The sequence below is a fragment of the Rhagoletis pomonella genome, unplaced genomic scaffold, assembly GCF_013731165.1.
Source record: "Rhagoletis pomonella isolate Grant_MI unplaced genomic scaffold, Rhpom_1.0 Rhpom_scaffold_00006, whole genome shotgun sequence".
Classification (NCBI taxonomy): Eukaryota; Metazoa; Arthropoda; class Insecta; order Diptera; family Tephritidae; genus Rhagoletis; species Rhagoletis pomonella.
Window position 1 is genome coordinate 45656974 of NW_023458560.1, and position 23277 is coordinate 45680250.

At 35.9% G+C, this 23277-nt stretch overlaps 2 protein-coding genes across 2 annotated transcripts; one reads left to right on the plus strand and one right to left on the minus strand.

Annotated features, from left to right (window-relative positions):
- Positions 1-291: 291 nt before the first annotated feature.
- On the minus strand, positions 292-21902 carry LOC118740814 (annulin). The gene is made up of 4 exons (XM_036472506.1): positions 21498-21902; positions 3302-5028; positions 754-987; positions 292-616 (listed from the first exon to the last, which is right to left on the minus strand). Exons 1-4 carry the CDS (start codon positions 21598-21600, stop codon positions 395-397), a joined length of 2286 nt encoding a protein of 761 aa, XP_036328399.1. The 5' UTR covers positions 21601-21902; the 3' UTR covers positions 292-394.
- LOC118740815 (odorant receptor 94a-like) lies at positions 14941-17343 on the plus strand. Its single transcript, XM_036472507.1, has 4 exons — positions 14941-15683; positions 15759-15858; positions 16964-17230; positions 17290-17343. Exons 1-4 carry the CDS (start codon positions 14941-14943, stop codon positions 17341-17343), a joined length of 1164 nt encoding a protein of 387 aa, XP_036328400.1.
- Positions 21903-23277: the final 1375 nt, after the last annotated feature.

Sequence of the window (23277 nt, forward strand, 5' to 3'; positions counted from 1 at the left end):
AACTAGGCCAATAATTATCCCGTAATAGTCCCGAAATGTTTCTCAAATAGTCCGAAATAGTCCAGAACTAGTGCTCAAATGGTCGAGAACTAGTTCCGAAATAGTGCTAAAGAGGTTCCGAAATGGTCTGGTTCCGATACGATCCTGAAATGGTTCTAAACTATCCGTGAACTGGTTCAGAAATGTTCATTTGTACACACCCGAAGCTATTACAAATTTTCTGCTGGGTTAACGCAAATTTTACCAATACGGAGAGCTAAGATGTTTACACATCAAAATTAAAATGTTGAATAAATAAAAAATCTTTTCGGTTTTATTGAGAGATTACTTCAACTTTGTAAATAAATCCGATAACTTTCATCATAAAATATACAACAACTATTCAATAAACTCTTCATGCTATCACATCGGTTCTACGCCGTATGATATTGTGCGATCGATGTGTTCCATTGTTGATAACATCTTCAGGTCTTGGCTCAATTTCATAGTGAATATAACCATCCACATCATCGAGTTCTTTACAATTGAATTTGGCAAGAAGTGTACCACGTCCCGCATAAGGTGGGACATATTTGAACGTTGAGGCAGCTGTGCCACCGACTGGGATCTCAGCGATCTGGAAAGAGATAAAAAATAAATGCAACACTCACAAATATGTAGTGGCTATGTACATGACACAACTCGCATTGAGCATAGCCTGTAATGCGAGCAATCAAGTTGATACCAATTTGATTACTCCTGTTGGTCACTTACCTTAAATCTCATCGCTTTCTCGATACCGGGTCCTTCAATATAGAATAAACCCTTTTTAAGTGGTATGGGCAGCGGATTTGTTAAGCGTACAATCACATCCACTGCTTGCTGGGAAATAATTTTTCCTTGGAATGTGAATTTGATATCCGGTTTGCGTACTCGGAAGTCATCCTGTGCGTAGTATTCATATTCGGTACCTTTCACCTTGGCAGCGCACGAAATATTGAAAGCGGCCTAAAAGGTAAAGAACAAAGTGTTATTTTTAAGCTGTGTTTTTATATTTGGATTGGAAAAAGAGAGAGAAAAGGGAGACTGTGGGTATCATTTACTACATATGGACAACTTTTGGATAGGTGGCTCCCGCATCAGCTCAGATATCGCTCGAAAAAATCGAGGACATTGGAATTTTCATGATAATTTTAGCCCAAATTTGACCGGAGACGGTCTACATATCAATTCTGGGATATATGCTAACTGGACGATATCCGATTGGTATTCATGCGCTGAGCGTAAATTTCTCGGGTCCAGCTGCTTATAGAACGATTAGGTGAGATCATTTCAGTACTCTTCCTTAAGCTAAGTAGCTTTTGCGAGTGTGCGACCTAAACAGTTTGGTTCGAACTTTCTAACCAGCCCCGAGGAGCGCTCAGGATCTGACATCTGACGTTTCGTTATAGACAGACGCTGCTTTCCGCTGAAGCCTATCAGTTACCATTCTTAATTAGTTGTATTACAAAGGACTGATGCTTATGGTCCAAGTACTCGCTTTTTTAGTACAACCACCTTAGCTTAACCTAACCTAACCATTACTGCCCCAATTGCCGCCTGTATGTAGATGACTTTGTTAACACGGCACTTTCGAGGATTAGTAGCTTATATGGCTGTTCAATTTAATTCTCCGAGCAAAACGCACAAATTTTCCCTTCTTCAATAAGCCGAAGCCCCGTATACCAATCGTCTTGCTGCTTAATAACGTGAATTCACCTTTAAAAGTTGGATCGAAGAACGAAATAGACTGATCAGCCGCTCAATTTTCGTAAATTACTGTGTCAGCGATTTTGTTGCCTGTATTCACAGCGCGATATCTTCGTTAAATTTTTCGTGATTAAGCATACCTTTGAAACTATGCACATCATCATACCAAAGGACCGTAGAGCTTAATGGGCCTAATGAAAGCTATGTAGACCTAAAATGTGTTCGTCCGAAGGAATATTTTTTCATGCCTTTTTGAATCCGTACAACGATAAAAATGAAGATATACGTCTTATTTATTCCTAAATCGGTCATCCGGCTTGTGGTATCAAACTGGAGAGCTAGCGAGTGCCGCCAAAAGTTGTTCTGCCTTGGAGGGGCAGTGTTTAAACACTTTTACGAAGTAAAATATCTTAGAATTGTGCTTGATAATATACTAAGGCGAAACTCTTATTAAAGCCACCCGAGCCAAGTGAACCTGTGGACGACTTTTTGGTCGGACATTGGGTCTGAACTCTAAGTTAATAGATTGGCTATACCTTATAGTCTGTTCCATTTTCGCTAAAGCCTTCTCGTCTGGTGCTTAAAACCTCATAAGAAAACTGCTATGCAAACCACGTTTTAATAAACTTCAAAGTCTGGCTTTATCTACTTTTCTGTCATAGGATCAACTTCATATTTTTGTTAAAGTAGCGTCAGCCTCGAGAGAGTTAAAAATTCAAATATTTCACGCTATTGCTAAAGCCAAGGGAAATGTGTTTAGGCAGAAAATTCTTGGTCAAAATTCCCGACCGAGAAGAGGGGGTAAATATGGAGCAAAAGACAGGCAGGTGCGGGTGTTAATCAACCGAGTACTATGTAGACTCTCTATTGCGGTGGCAGATGGTTCTCAGACTCTCAGACCGAGGTGCTAGCAATCTCGATCTGTGCCAGATAAAAAATTTAAAAACATATGAAAGGCGCAGTTAGCTCTTCAGACAACCAAGCGGCCATCAGGGCCCCATCCTGTAGAATGATCAGCTGCAAACTCTTCAATTTTTTCCAGCTAGAAGCATGGTAACACTATGCTGTCTACCGGGCCATTGCAGAATATATGAAAACTAGCTTGCCAATGAACCGGCAAGGGAAGGCTAACTGTCTCTGTGGACCGGAACTATTTTGCGGGCTGAAATAGTCTTCTTTGAGATTTACAATTATCGAGTGGATAGACTTAGAGCGAAAATCATTCACCGTGAAATCCGTTATTCTTAGGAACCCAGGGCACTTTTAGCATTTATTAGGGAAGCAGATAGAATCTTAGGTCGCCAAGGGCAAATGCAAGGTTAAGTATCTACAGGCAAATATCATAAAACCAACTAACTATGAAAGTCGCTTCTACAAAAAAAGATCGATACACGATCAATATGCCGTTAACGTCATCGGTAACGATAATTAGGTCGATAATAATGACAATATTGAATATCATAATTAAGTTTTCAGAAAATTCTAAGGTGAAATTCTTTTTTCTATGGCTAAATAGGTAGGCTTATCCTACCTATCCTAGCATTTAAAAATAAGGCCTTATAAATTAACTCACCTGCGATGTCAATTTCCTAAAGTATTCTTCAAACTGCACTTCCATTCGCACAAATTCAGACATTTCTGGCTTCAATTCTATTTCGAAGGGCATCGTCTTAACCTCCTCTCCATTGATGCCTGTATATAGCACTGCATCGCAATTTAACTGCCCGCTCGCCACATGCACATTATCCTTGGATTTATTTGTGATTTTCACTATTACCGTGAAACTCTCGCCGATCTTGATGTCATCCTTCAGCGACATATCAAACTCCACCTCATTGAAGCTGTCATTCAAGTAGTAGCGACTGAAAGCGTTCTGCGATTGCTTTAATGCCTTTAACATCGTATTACGTTCCTCATCAGTCTTCTCTTCGTACTTGTACGTATCTGTGATATCATCGCGTTCCCACTTGAGCACCGCTTTTGTGCTGATTAAATGCCCAATTGCCAAGGTGTCCTTACGTAGTAACTTTATGGGTTGATATGGGCCATTGTAACGCCAGTATACCTTGTCGGCATTCACCTCCGAATAAACGAAACCACAGTCGAAAGGACGTAATATTTCACCATTCTTCACTGCAACTACCGAGGCCGGGCCGACACGGTACATGCTATCCGAGGGCTCTTGTGGCGTTGCATCCACTGCTTGCCAACCGCCATAGCCGCCATACGGACCAATACCTAAATCTGGCCGTTGCATCCACACCTCATTCCAAACGTGATAGTTCCATATGGAATCAGTGGTCTCCGCATCCAACTTCTTATTGTTTTGATCAATAAAAATATCCACTGTCAGCGAACCCTGCGTATCATGCGCCGCCGAGTAGCAAGTGACAATACGCGACGGTATGCCGAGCGTGCGCGCAATTGTGGTTAGTACACCCGAGAAATTCCAACATTGCCCAAATTTCACAGGCTTCTGTGTTTTATAGAATTGTTGCAAAATTTCAGTTGATCCAATCCATTTAGTTGGCGCCGTACCGCCCGAAAAGTCCTCGCTCCAATTGCCCAGTATTACGCCATCATCATCCACCGAATTCACAGCGGCCGAAAGTGCACGCGCCACACGCACTGGGTCACCGCGATAGGCGGGGGGTATGCGTCCCACTGTACCGAGTAATTTTATTGAGCACTCCAGCACATGACGCTCGAATTGACCCAACTTCCACACCGAAGGACGCATGCGATTATATGAACCACGCCAGATAAGAGTTGTGTCGTGCATAACATACTCCTTGCGTTTATCATAATCGGCCATGTAGACTTGATCGTCCGGGCACCACGGATTGAAGAGCACGTAAATTGGCAAGGGTATGGAAAAGGTTTTCGAACCATCGGTTAGCAATTTCGTATCGATATCTAATTTCCATTCGGTTACGGGGCAAGTGACGGCAGGTTTGATGAGCACCGTAAGTACTGTGTCTTCGTGTGATTCAATGCCTGCAGCCCAATCCAGTGGATCGCCGAGATAATCGATGCCATCACGTGGCACCAGTCCTACCAGTGTGCCATGGCCGGGACTGGGTTTTGGATCATCGCCGACGGTGAATATAAAACTGATGGCATCGCGTGTGGGATTGAATGAACGATTGAAGTGTATACGCAGGCGGAATGGATCACCGCGTCGCACAATTAAAGCTTCTTTGGCGGCAAAGAAATGATCTGTTTTGTGTTCGTCATTATTCTCTTCTAGGCAGAGATCTGCATTGAGTACGGTGAGTATGGCATCAGCGTCGGCGGAATCTGAAATCGAAAGTGTGCTGAGTTAAAGGATTAAATTTTTAATAGAAAAACGAAAACAAAAGCTAAGATAAAAAACATACATAGCTAAAGAGAAGCAAAAAATGTTGTTCTACTAGATTTTTTTCCATTTTATATCTTAGCTCGCAAGCTTATTAAATAGATATATAGTACATACTAATTTTAAATGAAGACTAATTGGTATTTTTAAATCTCTCAAAAGGTCGATAATCTATCGCTTCTAAGCCTTTGTTTTTATTGAATTAAAATATTACATCTCTTGTTTTTATCTAGCGACAAATCTCTCTGGGCTTTAGGCCAACGAGAAATTAAATCAATATGAGCTACTTATTACACTCAGAAACGTTGGCAAAAAAAATTTTGAATATTTTGCTGTTATTCATAGTTTCTAAGTTTATTTTCTGCCCAAAGATGATCTCATAAATCAATTACTAAAAATGTGTAAACGTAGGCGTGCCTGCCCAGAAACGCTTGCATGTATGTATGTACAAATGTACATACGTCTAGTACCTACTTTTATACGCCTGCATGCATCCACTCGTGTGCGCATAAATTATAATCGGAAATGTAACACATTCAATATTTGACTTATAATTTGATTGCTTACTTATTTCGTCGTTAGTTATTAGTAACACAAAATCTGGTTACACTATGTGCTATTTATTTGTAAACACTGAAGCAGTTGCAAACAAAATTGCACGCTCATTAATTCAATTGAGATTATAGCCAAGGTAGTACAGCTTTTAAGTATTTTCAGCTGTTAAACTACAAACTACACAAAACTTGTGCAAAACTAAAATATAAAACAAACCAAATCGTTTGTGAGAGAAAATACTGTAATTATGACTATGATAACTAGTGCCCGGATTTTTATGCGCTAAAAAATCGAAATTATGCACTAAAAACTGAAAAATATGCAAACAAAAAAATATGCAAACAAAAAAATATGCAAAAACACTTCTCGCATTTGTTTTGCTTTTTTATTTTCTTTATTTACTTCAATCAAGCTAGTTCATTGGGATAATAGCTATTAAGCAGGGATCACACGATTTGTATATTTGTACAAATTTTTACATTTTGGCAGTCACATAGTGGTGTTTTTGAGTTCAGCTCAATAAAAGAATTTCCAGACAACACCACTCTGTAACTGCCAAAATGTACAAATCTGTACAAATGTACAAGTCGTGTGATCCCTGCTTAACAGCTGTCACTTGCGGCCATTTGGCTACTTAGCACACCAGATATTATCACTTAAGTTCCTTAAATCCCTTATTTTTTTGTCCTTTTGTAGAATTGTATCCAATTTTTCCTTGATTTTTTTGCCCTTGAAAAGTAGTAAAAGGCAGTCTCCACAAGATGCACTTGTTCAGCCAATTATTTTTTTTCCTTCCGACAAGAAGCTGTAGTTTGCATTGCATAGGCAATAATATTTTCAACGCGCAAATCAGATTTTAAAAATATATTTTTCCCATTCGATATTAAATCATCAACATCACTGAAGCAAGGCTCTTACATCTTCGGCCGTTCGGTGCATTGCGTGCCAAACAAGTAAGGTGCAGTAACTTTGGGTAAAATACCTTTAGCGCCTTTGCTGATTATGCCATATCGAACCCTAACCGCCAAAAAAAACGTAAGCGACATATTTTTCAAAAATTTTCTTTTTGATGCAGAAATGCCTATAGAGCATATACATATGTAGATGTAATGTATGATATATGGCGCTGCCTCAATGACATTAAAATGCGACAAAATCAGTACCCAATAGTTGCATGGAATCCATCAAATGCTCTTGCAATTGTGGAGTGATTCGTCCGTTCTATGAAGACAAATGGCGTTTTGATAAAAATGCAATTAAATATGCTTTTTTGTCAAAAATATATGCCTATATATGCATTTATGGCAAAATATGTAAGAATATGCACTAACAAATCGATGGCATCTTAACACAAAACTCTTGATTCGCAACATTAATTTGTTAATCTTTAAGATCCTATGACTTACCAAACAAAATATGTAAATGCATAGAAATCCGATCCCTATAATAAGAACAATATTACACTAACAACAACAAACTTCTGGAATTGGAAACATGAAAATGAAAAGTGTTGAAATTGTAAATATGTATTCAAGTTTAATAAATGTTCATTGCGACATCGTCGCAATCAATCGTCTTGTCATTGACTTGTTCTATTAAATGTCATCTAATGTAGTGTGTGCATAACAATTAGCTGTGAGCGTCACTATCTTATTTCTAGATTTCATGCAGTGCAACAGTGACAATAACATAAATTAATAATTTTGATTTCTCGCAATATTATTGTGGCTTATTAATATTTATTTCAATATTGTTGTTGGAAAAAGCAACAAAGTCTAAGCTGTAAAAGTTATAGCTGCTATTTCGGAGATCACCACATCTCCTCATCAGACCTCTTTTTCTAGGCTTCAGCAGGAATCGAACCCGCATCATCGATCTGCAAAGTCAGAAGCGCTAACAACTGAGCACACCCTGTAAACTCTTATGGCTAATTAGTAATTACTCGTAATTTGATTTCTTTTGAATACTAAACTAATGGCGTTTTCGTTTCTAGACACAATTTTGCCTTTTCATTGTTCGGTTCTTAGTGTTTGTGATTAGGGGGCAATGAGAAGGTAACATTTTTCGGGTGAAACGAAAACGCCATAAGTACGGTGACCATATTTATGGCAGCCGAATGTGGGACAAAAAATAATCTTGACCATATTTTCCACAAAAGCTAGAAGATCTTAAAACCTTTTTCAATGATCCTAGATTTATTAACCCCGAAACAGCATCTTTAATTCGCATATGTTTTTCGATATTTTGTAAAAGCAGTACATAATTATTTATTCAGTTGTAACATCACACATTTGTATAATATTTTTCCATATCCTTGTAATTTGTGCTCGGGATTTTTTTTTAATTTGTTACAAACATTACGAGGCAGGGAAACGTGACGAAAATATCCGACTCATTTTGAACCACGAGCGAGTATTATACAACGGATTATTTTTAGACTCGGATTTCGGCCAAGCTCAATGCAGGGAATAGCATTCGGAACGAGCTGAATTGCAAAGCGTAACTTTGAAGGGTTCCACTTCAATTCCATCCTTAATAACTCTTTACTATTACAACATTATCATGGAGTTTCTCACGTTGAAGATACAATCCCCCATACAATCAGCAATAATTTGTTGTTGCGTAGTTTCGCCTAATGAATTACTTCTCTCTTCATAAAATTTGAAAATTGCCTGCACACCACGGCACATTGGACAGGTAATAGTATCCGATAAAAAACAGCAAGCCGGGTTGTGTATTTTTGAGTTGGTTTTGGAATCCATATACGTAAGCAAGGTTTGAAATTTTAGAGTAAAATGTAAAAAAAAAATGACAATTTAAAGACGAAATTTTCGACAAAAGTGAAATCAGCTGCTCTACTGCTGCCACCTTTTCAATATGCTTTGCTCCACACAGAATATTTAACGTGAAATGCGTTGTAAGAAACCTTTGAAAAGCTAAATACTAATGAAATTTCTTTCAGAAATTTGACCAATAATCATTAACGTCTAATTTCGATTCATACTCACAAACACCTAGATTTTCTACGAAAATTATAGCTTCAGAAACCATCTACATAGTACATATCGTCGCTACCATGTCAAAGTATCGAATGTGCAAAAGTGCTTTTTCATTTACGATACCTTGCGTCGAATTTTTAGTCTTCTTAGAAGCAGAAGATACTGGCTTTAAAAAAGTATCGAATCCCACATTTTTTCCTAATGACAACAAAATTTTTTACAACAGTTTCTTTGCTCTCCTGAAAAGTTCCAATATTCACATTCGATAGTTTGACATGGTAGCGACGATATGTACTCCTCAATTCGCATCACAAGCGTTGAGATTTTAAAATAAAAAGTGTTTCATAGGCATGCCATTATTATGAGCTGTTAAGGCAACCAAAATACAGAACAGTTGGAGTCCCGCATGAAATAAATAAATTACCAGGACAGTTGACGAAATCCGTATAATACAGTACGGATGGTCACCATAGCCATAAGAGTGAGCAATGCAAGATCACTCATACGCACTGTAGATCTGTGTGATAAACATGCCCATATGTATATGTATGTAGTTGCGTATGTACAATGGAGTACCTACGAGATACATATGTACATAAGTGGTGTTCCAGATAACTTCGTGTAAAAACTTGTATAACTGTCAAATAACAAAATTACTCTCTTGAAAGAGAGGAGCGAGAACGAAACAGTAAAAGTCACCTGGAACGCGAAAAACCACTTTTCCTGTAACTACTTAAATTTTTTAACAAATGTAAGGTTCTTTGCTTTCGTCGCGTTCTGTTTTTGTTTACAAATGCACACTTTTCATGAACTTGCAGTAAGAAAAACTTCGGAATAAATCCTGCAACTTCTGACTGAGAGAGAGTGCAAGTTACTCTCAAAAAAGTGCTTTGACTTACAGGTTTTTTGGCACCTGGATCGCTTTCCTGTAAAAAAAAAACCTGGAAATCGTGAATATCGTGAGCATCTGGAACGCAAGTATACATATATTAAAATTGCAAACATCTGAATTTTTTCGGTGAATACGCAGGTACGCAGAAAGAAAAGGACATATCTAGTGGAAGAATCCCAAGCCCCCTGGACCTGAAGCCAAAAAATGGACTAACAACTTACAGTTTTTTGCAATCGAAACCAAAATTATTTATGTATGTAGTTTTTTTTTATTACACTGGAGCACAAATTTTAATTTTGTTTTTGTTCTTCAGACGCCACTATCCAATTTGAATGTAGAATCTCTCGCTGATTCCGAAAATCGGATTAATTTTTTTCTTTATGTATACGTTTTCGAGATATTTTCAACTTACCGTTATTAAACTTAAATCAAAGAGTGGTTCCACTTAATTTTCATATCTAACAAACCAATTGAATAATCGTTATACGAGATACGGAAAATGAAAGCAAATAAACTTCTCCATAAACCATATATATGTACATCACTTTTCGATAGGCCGGACAGTTTCTTAGAAATGGATTAATCATTCCAGGTTTTTTGTTTTTTTGATGAAAACTTTAAAAGGGAAACAATTTCAAAATCAACATTTTCTTTTTAAATGTTTGGCACTTGTGTTAAAGCCGGTTCCTTTAGAAAAAAATTTAGCTACCCTGGGGAAAATCGATGGATAAATAAGAAGGTAATGATTGGTCGGCCGCTGTGGTGTAGTGGTAAGCAGTGTGCGCTTTCACTAATCAGAACCTGTGTTCAAGCCCTGGTCAAAGCAACATCGTAAAAAATATAGAAAATGTTTTTTTCTTGACAGCGGTCGTCCCTCGGCAGGCAATGGCAAACCTCCTTGTGTATTTCTGCCATGAAAAACAGCTTCTCATAAAAAAATACAATCGCCGTTCGGAGTCGGCGTAAAACTGTAGGTCTCTCCGCTTTGTGTGACAACATCAAGGCGCACGGCACAAGTCGTAGGAGAAGCTCGGCCAAACACTTACATATGTATAAACGCCAATATATTATTATTATTATTAATGATTGGTCAAATGAAAATGCGCAAGGTTTTTTTTTCGTATGAAATATGAGCAGAATAGAGTGTTACTCATACGCCACATACACCTGAGTAGGACGAGTGTTCTCAGAAATTATCGGGGAAAAGTGATGTATATGGTTTATGGAGAATTTCATTACCTTTGATTTGTTGTATCTCGTATTACGATTATTCAGTTTAAGCTTGCATTTAAGCTGATTAACGGTAAATTGCAAATATCTAGAAATGTTATCCATAGATAAAAAAATATCTCGATTTTCGGAATCACCGAGCAATCAGACAGTGGCATCTATAGAACATTTTTGCTGTAAACCAGTGTAATTTTTATAAATGTTTCCAAGAAAGGCAATTATATGCGCTTTACATAATTTAAATGAGAATCGAATGCAGTTGTTTCAACAGTTTTCGCTTTTAAGAAACACTGCAATTTAGGGATATTATAAGGCATATGAAAATCAAAACTTAAGAAAAATCTTCATTTACGCAAGTCTACGAAAACTCTATTTCAGTAAATGGAAAACATGGAGCTCATTTTTCTAGAGTATAGAATATTCATTAGGTTGAATGGCCTATACTTTTGTTGGGAATGTTGTCTTAGAATGGTTTTTCAAGGATAGAAACTCCCTTATAATATTTTTCCATCCCATGGATGATAAACACCGATAATTTTGTTATTTAAGATGCTTTAAAAAAAGTTTGTATTATTAGAGACAAAGTGGCCTAATCCCAGTGATATGATTTCACCACCACCCAAATTGTGTTAATATCCACTTCTTCATCGAAGTTTGTCAAAGCAATGTTAACTTTGTTAAGATACCATAAATGTGTACGAAGTTTGCCTTGCACTGCCTCTGCAAAATCTTCGTCAATTTATTTGAACTTCTCTAGTTCCTTTAAAAGTCCTAAATCACCATCCGGTGCTCTTGATGCCACTTGCGTAAGAAAGCAATTTTTTAAATAGAACAAGTAAGTAGACATATTATTAAAATGGTTTAAAAATTGATACAAAAATCGTATATATATCGTACTCTCACGAAATGGGAAATGGTTTTTTAAAGATAATAAATAATTTTCGCCATCCATCGGGCTTGACTGATGGGTGCAGGTTTTGGTATCTCATATCCTGGTATCTATAAGACATTTCCATCAATTATAGTTTAGAAATAAAAGAGACTGATGCTTTAATGTTGACGCTGATACATTAATATGTTGACTTTGACTGCACAAAACTGAACTGAAGCGATAGGTGTAGGTTAAAAGTATGCACCAAACAAATGTTCGCATATTTATATCACGCAAAATGGCTATTTTAAGAGTTACATATAAACAAATATAGAAAAGTATCTTTTTATAATGAGTTTTTATGCCTTAGGTACTGGGGACCTTACTTGTTTCCTCGTTTCATATTTTTACAACCTTTTGGCTCAGTCTTCAATAATAAGCCTTACTCACATGGACATCCTATGCACCTTTTATCCACAGTTTAGGAAGGAGTGTTAGGAATCTTTAATCAAAACTGTAAAATGCTGCCACAGCGTTAAGCAGCGTTTTTGCTGCATTTAAAATGCAACATTTAGCACTATCGAACATATGTTTTCGAAGAGCGTTCATGCTATCGCATTTAGCAAATGTACATACATTTACGCGAGTTCGAGAAATCGTATGCTTTTGATAAACAGCCGTGTTCCAGTCGCTTATTCAGATCCGTATCTATTACAATCAATTCTCACGCAGAAGATAATGTGCAAAAAACCCTACTGAAAAGAAAAAAAAATAAATTTGAAACCAAAAGTTCAATACAAAAACTTGAATTGTTTTAACCGTAACCGAACATTTTTTTGTGTATATATTCATTTGTCGGTGCTGTCAATTAAAATTTTCTCACTTAATTAGGAAACAAAACAAACAGAGTTGATCACAAATTGATCCAGATTTCTATCACCATCACATCGATGGTGAATTTGCGTAACTTTTCTCTATCCAAATAATGTAAAATAATAAATGAAATCTTGATCGGTGATCACTGAAACGCAGCTAGCCACTGTATACGCGAAAAAGCAATGTTGTCACTGTTTCTCATTAAACCATGTTCTAATCGTGGAAATTTTGGAAGATTACAGGGTTGCTTTTAGCATTTAGATTCTTAATGCAAAAATGGAGTTGCATTTAGGTGACGAATTTTGTATGGATAAATGTACATTTAGAGTAGCATTTAGAGCTAAATGCGCTAAATGTGGTTTTACGCGTAAGCAAAAGTAGCCCATTACCGACATGTTAAATGTTACAGTGGTCATGGAGATTTTACCTAAAAATTACACAGCGTTCATAATTTTTCTTGGCTTACAAAATTTGCAGCCCCTTACATTTGAACATTTGTTAAAACCGGTCGGTCAGCCCGCATGGCGTTAAAACGCCAAAATTTAAGTTAACTTTTAAAACAGGTGGCAACCCTATTCAAAAACTAAAATAATTATTCCAAATGTTTCATCTAAAGCCGTAATTTTATCAAATTTCAAATCACCCCATACTGCTAAAAGAAAGTTACATATAACTTCAAAATATAAAACCTTATAGCATATCTATGTACATGACCCTTTCCAACAATATTTTCAAACTAAATCTTCTTAAATCTCTTGCGTTTGACATTGTGATACATATTTGAATTAACTTGAATTTGATTTTTTAAACACGTGGCAACTATCTTACAGTTCGGAAATAAATCCCTTTCAAACCTATTTCGATGGTACCCATCTTTTAATAATTCATTTAACTTTTCAAATAATTTTAATTTAAATTTGTCAACAGGTGGCAACCCTATTCAAGCACCCCAAAAAAATGCTTAATGTTGAAACCCAGGTGTCAATCCTCTTGAAAATTCTTTGACTACTACTTTTTTAAACCTCTTGCGTCTGAAACCAATATGATGATACATATGTATTTCAATTACCTAATTCCCTTAATTCAAATTGAATTTAATTTATTAAACAGATGGCAACCCCCCCGCACGTAGTAAAGAAATACAATTTAATTTATTTTTATAACAAGTGGCAACTCTTTTCGAAAAAGGTAAAACCTTAAAGCATATCTACTCCTCATTTTTAAAAATCGAATGCAGATCGGTGCAGATCTGATGGTCTAGACAAAAAATTCCTCAGCGTATTACATATACATTAGAGGGCTGCATGAATTCATTCAAAACGGCTTATGACTTATTCATATACAAAACGAATGAATGATTTTGACTTAAAATTTTTTTGAATTTGAGTGAATACCTGTTCGGATACATGTGTCGACATTTCAATGTTCAAACAAAGTGAAAATAAATTGAATTGAAATAAATGACAATTTTTTGTATAAATGTCCAAAAATATTTTTTCTATGCAAATATATACAAACATATGTATGTATGTATGTATGCATGTATTGATGCGCTCCTATTACAATACGAACAAACTAGTTTGTAAAAAAAAGTTTTACCGAAATGAGTTTGAATGATTTGAATGTTAAAAAAAATTTAAAACAAAATGTACATATCGAGCCCTAACCGCCAAAACAACGTAAGCGACATTTTTTTCAAAATTTTCTTTTTGATGCAGAAATATTCCTAGAGCATCTAGGTACATTTCTGCATCAAAAAGAAAATTTTGAAAAAATGTCGCTTGCGTTATTTTGGTGGTTAGAGCTCGATATTCTTAACTTACAAAATTCCAAACGCTGAGTGTTTTGTATGTGAAGTAAAATGTTCATATCTACTGTACTCTGCTTTGCTAGAAGGTTGAATGAATTCATGCAGCCCTCTAATATATGTATATGTATATATAAATAGATCAATGAGTTCAACACACTTCTTAATCGATTACAAAGCTATAATTTTCTGATAAAGTTGTTTGCCCAAGTCGGCGCGCCTAGCGTTTTACAGCTACTTAAAGCTAAAAACTTTGTACCCAAAGTTTGGCTAACAGTTTGCATACAACTTGGGAGGCTAATCATAGGTTCCCACACTGAAAATAAACGATTTCCCACTGACTTTAATATTTTACTAAGCGCAGCATTTTCATAATTATTTAAGAAAATATTTAACTCTTCTAACAAAAACTTTCTGCCACCTACCCAAAAACTGTGCCTCTTCAAGTACTGCTTTCCAAATCAATTATAAAAGCCACGCAAAGTCCTTTTCACGTGCAAAGTGAAACAATCATCACTGCTGACTGTTTATTAACAAGTTTGTTTCGCAATACCGAAAGAACTTCTAAAAAAAAAAAAAAATTGTTTTGTCTACCAGTAACTCGAGTACTTATATAAAACAAAAATGGAGTTTGACAACATCAACGGCGCTCGACGCATCATAAAGATCTTACAACTTATGGGCCTTTGGCGCTCGAGCGGTCCAAGGCAAAGGTTGTATGCCGCCTATTCTTATCTTTTACATTTCACCTTCACCTTTCCATACACGGTGATGATGTGGCTGGATGTGGCGCAGGCGAATGATTTGCAAAAGTTCACTTACATTATGTATATGTCGTTAACAGAATTGGCATTGCTGGCCAAGGTCATCAATGTTTGGCTCAATGCTAGATTGTTTGTGAACTTTTTTTACACGCTCGCTAATGATGTGCTTTTCCGCTTGCGTACTCACGAGGAACGACAGTTTGGGGCGCGTGTGCATAAATATTATCGTTGGATTGCATTTATGTATTTTTTCATGAGTATCACGCTGGTTACAATCGCTTTCGTCGGTGTACTTTTCGCTGCAGAATACGAATTGCCATTTCCTTATGCGCCACCTTTCGATTGGCAAAATGAACGCGGCTATTGGTATGCGTACTTTTATGAGTTAGTGGCAATGCCGGTGACTTGTTTCTCCAATTGTGCACTGGATATGATTCAATGTTATATGCTGTTGCATTTGTCGTTGTGTTATAAAATGATTGCCGGACGTTTGGAGGAAATGGGCAAACAGAGGCAGCAGTTACGTCGATGGAGCGAGTTCAGTGAGATGCGACTCTTAGAAGAATTTGTGGGCATAGCGAAATTACATGATAAAACAAAGAAGTAAGTGTGTATGCTGGAAATATTGAAAGAGCCTAAGTTGAAAACTAATTGCCGATTTCTTTTTTCATTTTCAAGATTATCAGAAAGTTGTGAGATCTTCGTTTCATTTCCCTTCCTTATACAGATAATGTGCTCCTCATTTGTACTCTGTTTTAGTGCCTACCGACTGCAAAAGGTAAATAAATAATCCTAGTCAATAGTATATAGTTTTGTCCGAAATCAAACGATATTTGAAGGTAGTAACTAAGGCAAGATTATGAGTCTCACTCATGAGACTCCGGAAAGTTCCAGCTGTACCTGGCCCTATTATTTACCCATGTCCAGTTGGACGCAATATGTGAATCTTATCCTCGCGAAAGCTAGACTGCATAATATAAAGTACTGAGGTCATTCCGCCTCATCTTTCTCATATCAGCTTCATCGGGAGGGATCAGGTATGATTTCTAGCCTTGCTTGAATTAGAAAATGACCAATCACAGTCCCAACCTGCTCTTCGCCGAGTGCTCGCTGAGCTATAAGTGAACCACAGGAGGTCAGTTGGAGCACCAACTGTTTCCTATCTAGTCACAAAGTTTCAAGGGTACCTTTCCATGCCAAGTCGTCTGCCATGCACTTTCCCAAAGAAACTCCGACGCAATTGAGTAGAAGGTCAGACATTCTCTGCCGGTGTTCGAGTGCATAACCATTGCACAGTGATTCAAAACTGGAACTTACTTTTCATAATTCACTGGAGCCTTGATTTACCAAACCAATTTGATGATTTTGTAATTAAACCCTGACAGCATGCTTACCTCTTTTTTCGTCAATGAGTCCACTGCTTCTTTAACGGCAGCAAATTCTGTCTGAAAAATAAACAGTGTTGTTGGAGGGCCTCGGCAGAAGACCACTCCACCAATCCTGGCTTCGAGTTTCGATCCATCCGTGAAAAAGTTCACCGCTCCCTTCCTCCTGACACATCATTCCACCCAAATTCGGAAATGTAGGTTGAGAAGGGGCTACTAGGAGCTATTTCAGAGACGCAGTAGTCTCTGTAATCAGAGATTAAATCGAAAATGTGGAGAACTCCGTAGCGTCCAGTCTTCGAAACTGTTAACCAAAGCGTTTCGCTTAGTCTGATAGCAGTTCGTCCTGTGATAAATAGTACTTAGCTAGTATAGCTTAGCTACACAAAGAGTTTCAGCTCGGCGCTTGATAGCAGTTACCCTCTGAAGTTCTATTTTTTCTGTAAAACAAATTAACTTATGAACTAAATGCATACACAATATTTCCTTTAACTTCAGGTCAGCATATTCGAAAATCCCTCACAATTTTGTACACTAATTTTGGCTGTGATTGTAATGACTTTACAAATTTTCATACCATGTTATTGTGGTAATGAAATAATCTTGAATTCTGGTGCATTAAACGATGCCGTCTACCATGCTGAATGGGTACAGTGTATGCCGAAAATGCGTAAATATCTAATAATCTACATGGAAATGCTGCAGAAGCCAATCAAAGTGAAAGCTGGTAATTTTTTCGAAATTGGTTTGCCGGTTTTTGTAAAAGTACTCACCAATTACCGTAAAAAAAAGTACTTTTTTAATTTCATAAAATTTTTTTACAGACTATGAATAATACATATAGCTTAATGGCATTGCTGCTTAATATGAATAAGTAAAAGTGCGCGAAGTGAAGCGTATTCAATCTAAAGGGTGATATCTGATGTGTGCCGCAAGAGACAAAGGAATATCATGCGATCGAGATGGTGACCCTAAGATATGGCAGTAGTATATCGGAATGTAATCTATTTGAGCTTGGTTTAAATAAAATTTGTACTTGGAGAAATATATGTATGTAATTAAAATTGGTATTTTTCTAAGGGTTTACTACAGAATCAAGGTAAAGTTGCAGTTAGACATGAAAAGCTATGCACTTTTCCAGCCCAAATTGTGAAAAGAGTAAAGCGAATGACAAAAATGCAACGCGCGAAGAAATTAGCATCCAGACCACATACCGGTTCTTGTATTGTTCTCATTTTCTCTTCAAGACAGGAAAGCTAAGAGGAATTGTCATGTATGCGGATTTCAGTGAATTTCCTCGTTAACTTACTTTTATTTATGTGACAACTCCTGGCATTGAATAAGTTTTGAGGTCACCAGTAAATATTCTAGAAAATTTAAACTCAAACTGTCTATTGGTGTTAAGCCACAACCCAGCCTCAGGTGACTCAATATGACAGTAGCTCTTCAGCAAAGAAACTGATGGCTTGCTGTGCTGTGACATTTAAAAGACATTAGCGTCTATTTGTCTGCCTTCAGCAATTTCCGCTTAATATCACACTGTCCGACGTCGCGCCCCTTCCTTTTAAGCCTAAAAGTGGGCTTTAATAAAGTCATTAAATGACAATAGGTTTAGCAGTGCAGCCCCATATGTTCTAAGAAAAGCTCCCTCACAGCACACGTAGATCATTCTTTGAAACTTGGTAACCAGATTTCCCACGCTACTGATTGGGACTCTTCTTCACCACACCAGGGCTAACTACTTACTAAAGACCTGGTTATATTGTCAGACCTCTGTATCTTGTTCAACCTAAGGCTTCCATAAAAATTTACCATCTAGAATTACAACCACAGCAGGTGGATAGCAAGCGTCCAAAAATCTTCAACCATAACACTCACTCTATGAAAAGTCAGATTCCTGCGACGAAAGAATGCCCCGCAGGGTGGAGTAAGAGTATGACTAATATGAAGCCAACCTCAGCAAGCTACCACGATTGTACTGTGTGGGCAACACTGGTTCGCTGATAACAACACCAACCGGGACTATTGAGGTGCTTTTAGACCTACCTCCTCTCTACATTGTTATCGCCCCTCGCCGTTATAAAACAAAAGGAAGGTCTTCGTATTAGTCTTGTGGGCCTGTGCCTTCATAACTTTCGGGTCTTCTTAACTTTAACAAAACCAGGAAGAATAGCCACACTAAGTATACCGAAGGCTGCAAGACTGATCATGGCATCGATGCAGGAGTCTACAGCATACAACCGAGAGGGCTCTTTTTCACCAGCATGTTCTGTCTTTCAGGCCGAGGTGCATGCTAAGTTTGAGGCAGCATATACTTATATAGAAAGTGGAGCGACCAACAAACACATCATAAAATCAAAAAAAAAAAAAATTAAATTAAAAAAGGCATAATCAAATTAAAAAAAAAGAAAATTTATAAAATAAATTTCTAAAAATTAATTGAAATTCAAAAAAATATGTTTCTTTTTAAAACCATTTATTCTAAAAATTCATAAAAATTTAATAAAAAAATTAAAATACTTAAGATCGTAAAAATTAAATGAAATTAAAGAAAATATTTTTCTTTTTAAAATAATGTAGTCTAAAAATTAAAAGGAAATTAAGTTTAAAAAGAGATAACAATAGTTCCTTAAATTCAAATAAAATTAAAGGAAATACTTTTCTTTTTAAAACAACAAAATCTAAAAATTAAATTTAAAAAAAGCATTAAAGAAAGAAGAAAACACTTAACTTTCTAAAAATTTAATGATAAATCAAAATCTAATAGTTCAATTTAAAACAATAAAATAACAGAATTAAAAGTAAATTACATTAAAAAAGAAAAAAAAATTTATTTAAAAAAACAAGAAAATAAAATAAGTTTATAAAAATTAAATTATTTAAAATTGTTAAACCAAAAAATTAAAAGAAAATTAAATTAAAAAGGAAACCAAAAAACAAGTTCCTAAAAATTAAGTGAACATAAACTTCCTGGGAGTTTTCTCTCTTTCCTACTATAATGAATAAAAATGCCTTAAGGATTTTTTACTTTAAATGGCGGAGTTGAGCTGTCAAAAAAGTGTCAAACAGCTCTTTTGAAGTTCATATTTCCTCCTAAATTTTCGGGTAAAATGCTAATCCCTGGGAGTTAATTATTGGAGGATCTCTTTCTCGGGAGAAACAAACTCCCGGAGAACAAACTCCCCGGGAGTATTCGGAATTGGGCTGATAATCTAAAAATTGCAAGAAAATGAAATTTAAACAAAAAAATTTATTGAAAGAAAGAAAAATAAATAAAATAAGTTCCTAAAAATGAATCGAAAAAAAATCTTTTTCTCTTTTAAAATAAAATCTAAAAATTAAAAGAAAATTAAATTAAATAAGATTAAATTCAAAGGAAATACAAATTCCACTGCCCGACGACTCAAAATATGATTTCTCGAATAGCACACCGGTGCTTTGCTCACTCGGCCATTGCGACTGTTGGAGCAGCTCGAGCAAAATGATTATAAGTGCTTTCTGTCAAAAAGCTTTCCACCACGGGAGTTGGTAGAGGATCTTTTTTGTGCCAGAATAAACAAACTATCTTGCCTACTGTCTTTCAATTGTCTTACAAAAGATTTTCAACTATCTTAGCTAGAATTACCCAGTAAGTGCTTCATCCCGGAAATATCCAGATAACCGAAACACTCCTCCATCTTACAAAGAGCGGAGTAAGAGTTTTTATCGACTTTTTCACTTGCCACTACAGGCAATTGAAACACTTGTCAAACATAGGAGTTGTTAACTATGACCAATGTCACGAAGAACAGGAAACAGCAGAGCACATTCTGCGCCATTATCAAGGTCTAACTAGGCCCAGACTTCGCTGCCTAGGATTACCATACCTAGAAAAACATGACCTAAATAGCTTTCAGCCGAGGGACCTCACGTGGTGACCTGCTCCCTCCTATAATGCTAATCTTATCTAATCACTTCGCCAGAAATCTGAATAGTGGCTTCTTTAGAAGACGTACTTCCTTCTAGTGAGGAGCACAACACCAGTTTTGGTTGGGATAGCGGACAGCCTATTCTCACATTCAGTGCACTTTGCGCTCACAAAAGCACTTTATTTTTCTGACGGTTTAAGATTCTTATTAAAAAAATAATAATATATATATATGTATGTATATATATATAAATTAAATTTTTTACCAAAACAAATGTGATGAATGCTTATAGCCACTTTCGTTTATTTTATTTGATGCAAAACACTACCACATATTTTAATAGCCAATACATTAAAGCAGAAGATATGCTACCACCGAAGAGCACTTAAATTGAATACAAAGCGCGGAAGCGCTAGACTTTTGCATACATATACATACATATGTATATGTACATATGTACATTAGACCAAGTCAAAAAAAAAATTATAATTTTGGTATATACTACATTTAACCCAAATTCGACAAGGGATTAAAGAAAGATAATTAAGGAATTTAAATAATCTGAGCTTGTATAATACTTAAATGGCATCAATCAATGTGTGTGACCGTTTTCATCGATCCTAGAAAATTATATTGACCTCAAAGGGAAATAACTCATTTCCTTACGCGTAATTCCTATGGGGAAAACTAAAGGCTGGACGCGGGACCCCTTACAATGGTCCTAGAGAGGCGAGATTCATGGAGGATCATAACTATACCAAATGCTAAATTTTGAGTCATATTCCAGTCACATTGCAGGATTTTTTTTTTCCTTTTTTTTGACGTGGTCTAATGTACATACATATGTACCTATATATTTAGATAGGGAACACGAAAAAAAAACTTAAAAAAAAAACATAGCAATCAAGAGAAAAAGAACAAGTAAATCTGGTTAATCAACGAAACGCGCAAAAGAGCAATCGAATGAAGTCATCAACAATCTGGTACTTGTATTCTAACAAAAATGTTTTGCTAAAACAAATAATTACATGTCCAAATTTATTAAAAAAAATAAATAAATATACTTAAGTAGTTGAAAATCTATGTGCATTTTTCTAAAACCAAATTTAAAAAATTTAAATTACTTTCATACGCAGGTCGTATAGCACGATAAGGATTCACTGGTCGTGGTGGAGCTAGCCAACGATTCGCCCAGCCAGGCAGATAATTTGAATACCAGTTGTTCATTTTCGAAAATAAGTTTTTGTTTTGATAGGCACTGAAATAATCGTATTTTCTTTTTTTGCACTAATTTGTAGGCACTTCGGTTAGTTTGATTTTTTCGCGTTAAAAATCGCAATTTTTTTTTACTTGCAAATGTAAACCGGAACCGTAAAATTACTTTTGTACGTGTATACGTTGTACAATTTTACGAGCGTCTCACGTTTTTTAAAGTGACTTGTTAACCCGTTGGCAAGCATTAGTAAACTAAACAATATAGTTTTGCTTAAATTGAATACCGGCGCCGCGGCAATACGCTGCTCATTGATCAACAAAACAGATGCATGTATGTATGTACTTATGTGTGTAGAATGTCGCGTTGGTGTTCGCGATCAGCAAAGAATGAAGTAGACGCTCCCGCATGATTGAAAAATCTGGTGTTTAAAACAATTCTGAGCCTATAGCTTTTGCTTGAGCGGAAAAACGTGGGATAAAGCTTAGTACCTGCTACGCATTTATTTTGAAAACATGTTTTAGAGTTGCTTTCATACATAAAAATGTCTATATAATGTACGTATGTTTTGTCGCACAGAATCCCATAAAAATCTGTATTAAATAATGACGTCATTGATCCCGTACTCTTTAACTGATACGGACATATGTATGTCTCTGCTCGTACATATGCACATTAGACTGCATTACCAAAAAAAATTTTCGGCTGTTCCGCCGGTATTACAAAATTTACTATATCTGAAGACTTCATTCAAAATATTTCGGAAAAATATTAAGATTTACGTGAGCTGGACCAATTTGAAAATACCTCCAAAAATGGAGTTTTTTATGAATAAAAATAGTTAATATGCAAACAAAAAAGGTGAGAACATACCGTTCCAATGATACCTCATAAGTCTAAATTGGTCAAGTTTTGGCTAAGTTATTCTTAAACTAAGCGATAAAGTTCAAAAACAGCATCAAAAATCTTATTATTATGATTCCTTGGGAACAGTTTTCAAATATTTGTATGCAAATTTTTTAAGCTTAAACTGTCATATGAGGTGATTTTTTTTTTTTCTAAAAATACTTAACAAAAATTTTTTTTTCATAAAACACTAAATTTTTCGAAATATTTTGGTGAAAATTTTAAAATATAATAGATTTTATAATTACAATGTAAAAACACTTCCGATTTTTTTTTTTTTGTATGGTGGTACAGTCTAATGTACATACATATGTATGTACCCTGCAGGGAAAACCCGAACTAGTGAATCAAATTTGTACTTCAGTACTAGTTCTTTATCATCCAAAACAAACCGGTCCGACAGTAACTAAGGTGGTGCTTTTAAAGAGCTGTTTTATTTTACCTCTTAAAACTACAAATCGCTAGCTAAGAGTGAAAAGTTGCTACGTGCAATTTTTCTAAAAAATTACATTTTGATGCAAGAAGCGAGAACAATTAAAAATGCATCATTTTCTAAATGATCGAACTACTTACTAACATATTTTATTTCTAACCGTTTCCATTAATTCATGCTAATTTTTTTAATTTGCTTAGTCCAAAATTGTCACAGAAAATGTGTTAGGTCCCAAAGAATACAACAACTTTTCTTTAGAAATCAATAACTAAGGTGACGAATTTAGAACAGGTTCGGAACTATAGAAAAGGATATACGGGACACCAAGCAATCTCTGTTTACTTTAAATAGA

Bases quoted from the DNA above. Each gene is read 5' to 3' on its own strand.
- LOC118740814 (XM_036472506.1), bottom strand. From the start codon at position 21,600: ATGAACAACTGGTATTCAAATTATCTGCCTGGCTGGGCGAATCGTTGG. The intron at 988-3,301 runs GTGAGTTAATTT...TTTACCTTTTAG, and splicing joins TTAGGAAATTGACATCGCAG to GCCGCTTTCAATATTTCGTG. The intron at 617-753 runs GTAAGTGACCAA...ATCTCTTTCCAG, and splicing joins AGAAAGCGATGAGATTTAAG to ATCGCTGAGATCCCAGTCGG.
- LOC118740815 (XM_036472507.1), top strand. From the start codon at position 14,941: ATGGAGTTTGACAACATCAACGGCGCTCGACGCATCATAAAGATCTTA. The intron at 15,859-16,963 runs GTAAATAAATAA...CTTTAACTTCAG, and splicing joins GTGCCTACCGACTGCAAAAG to GTCAGCATATTCGAAAATCC. The intron at 17,231-17,289 runs GTACTCACCAAT...ATTTTTTTACAG, and splicing joins GTTTGCCGGTTTTTGTAAAA to ACTATGAATAATACATATAG.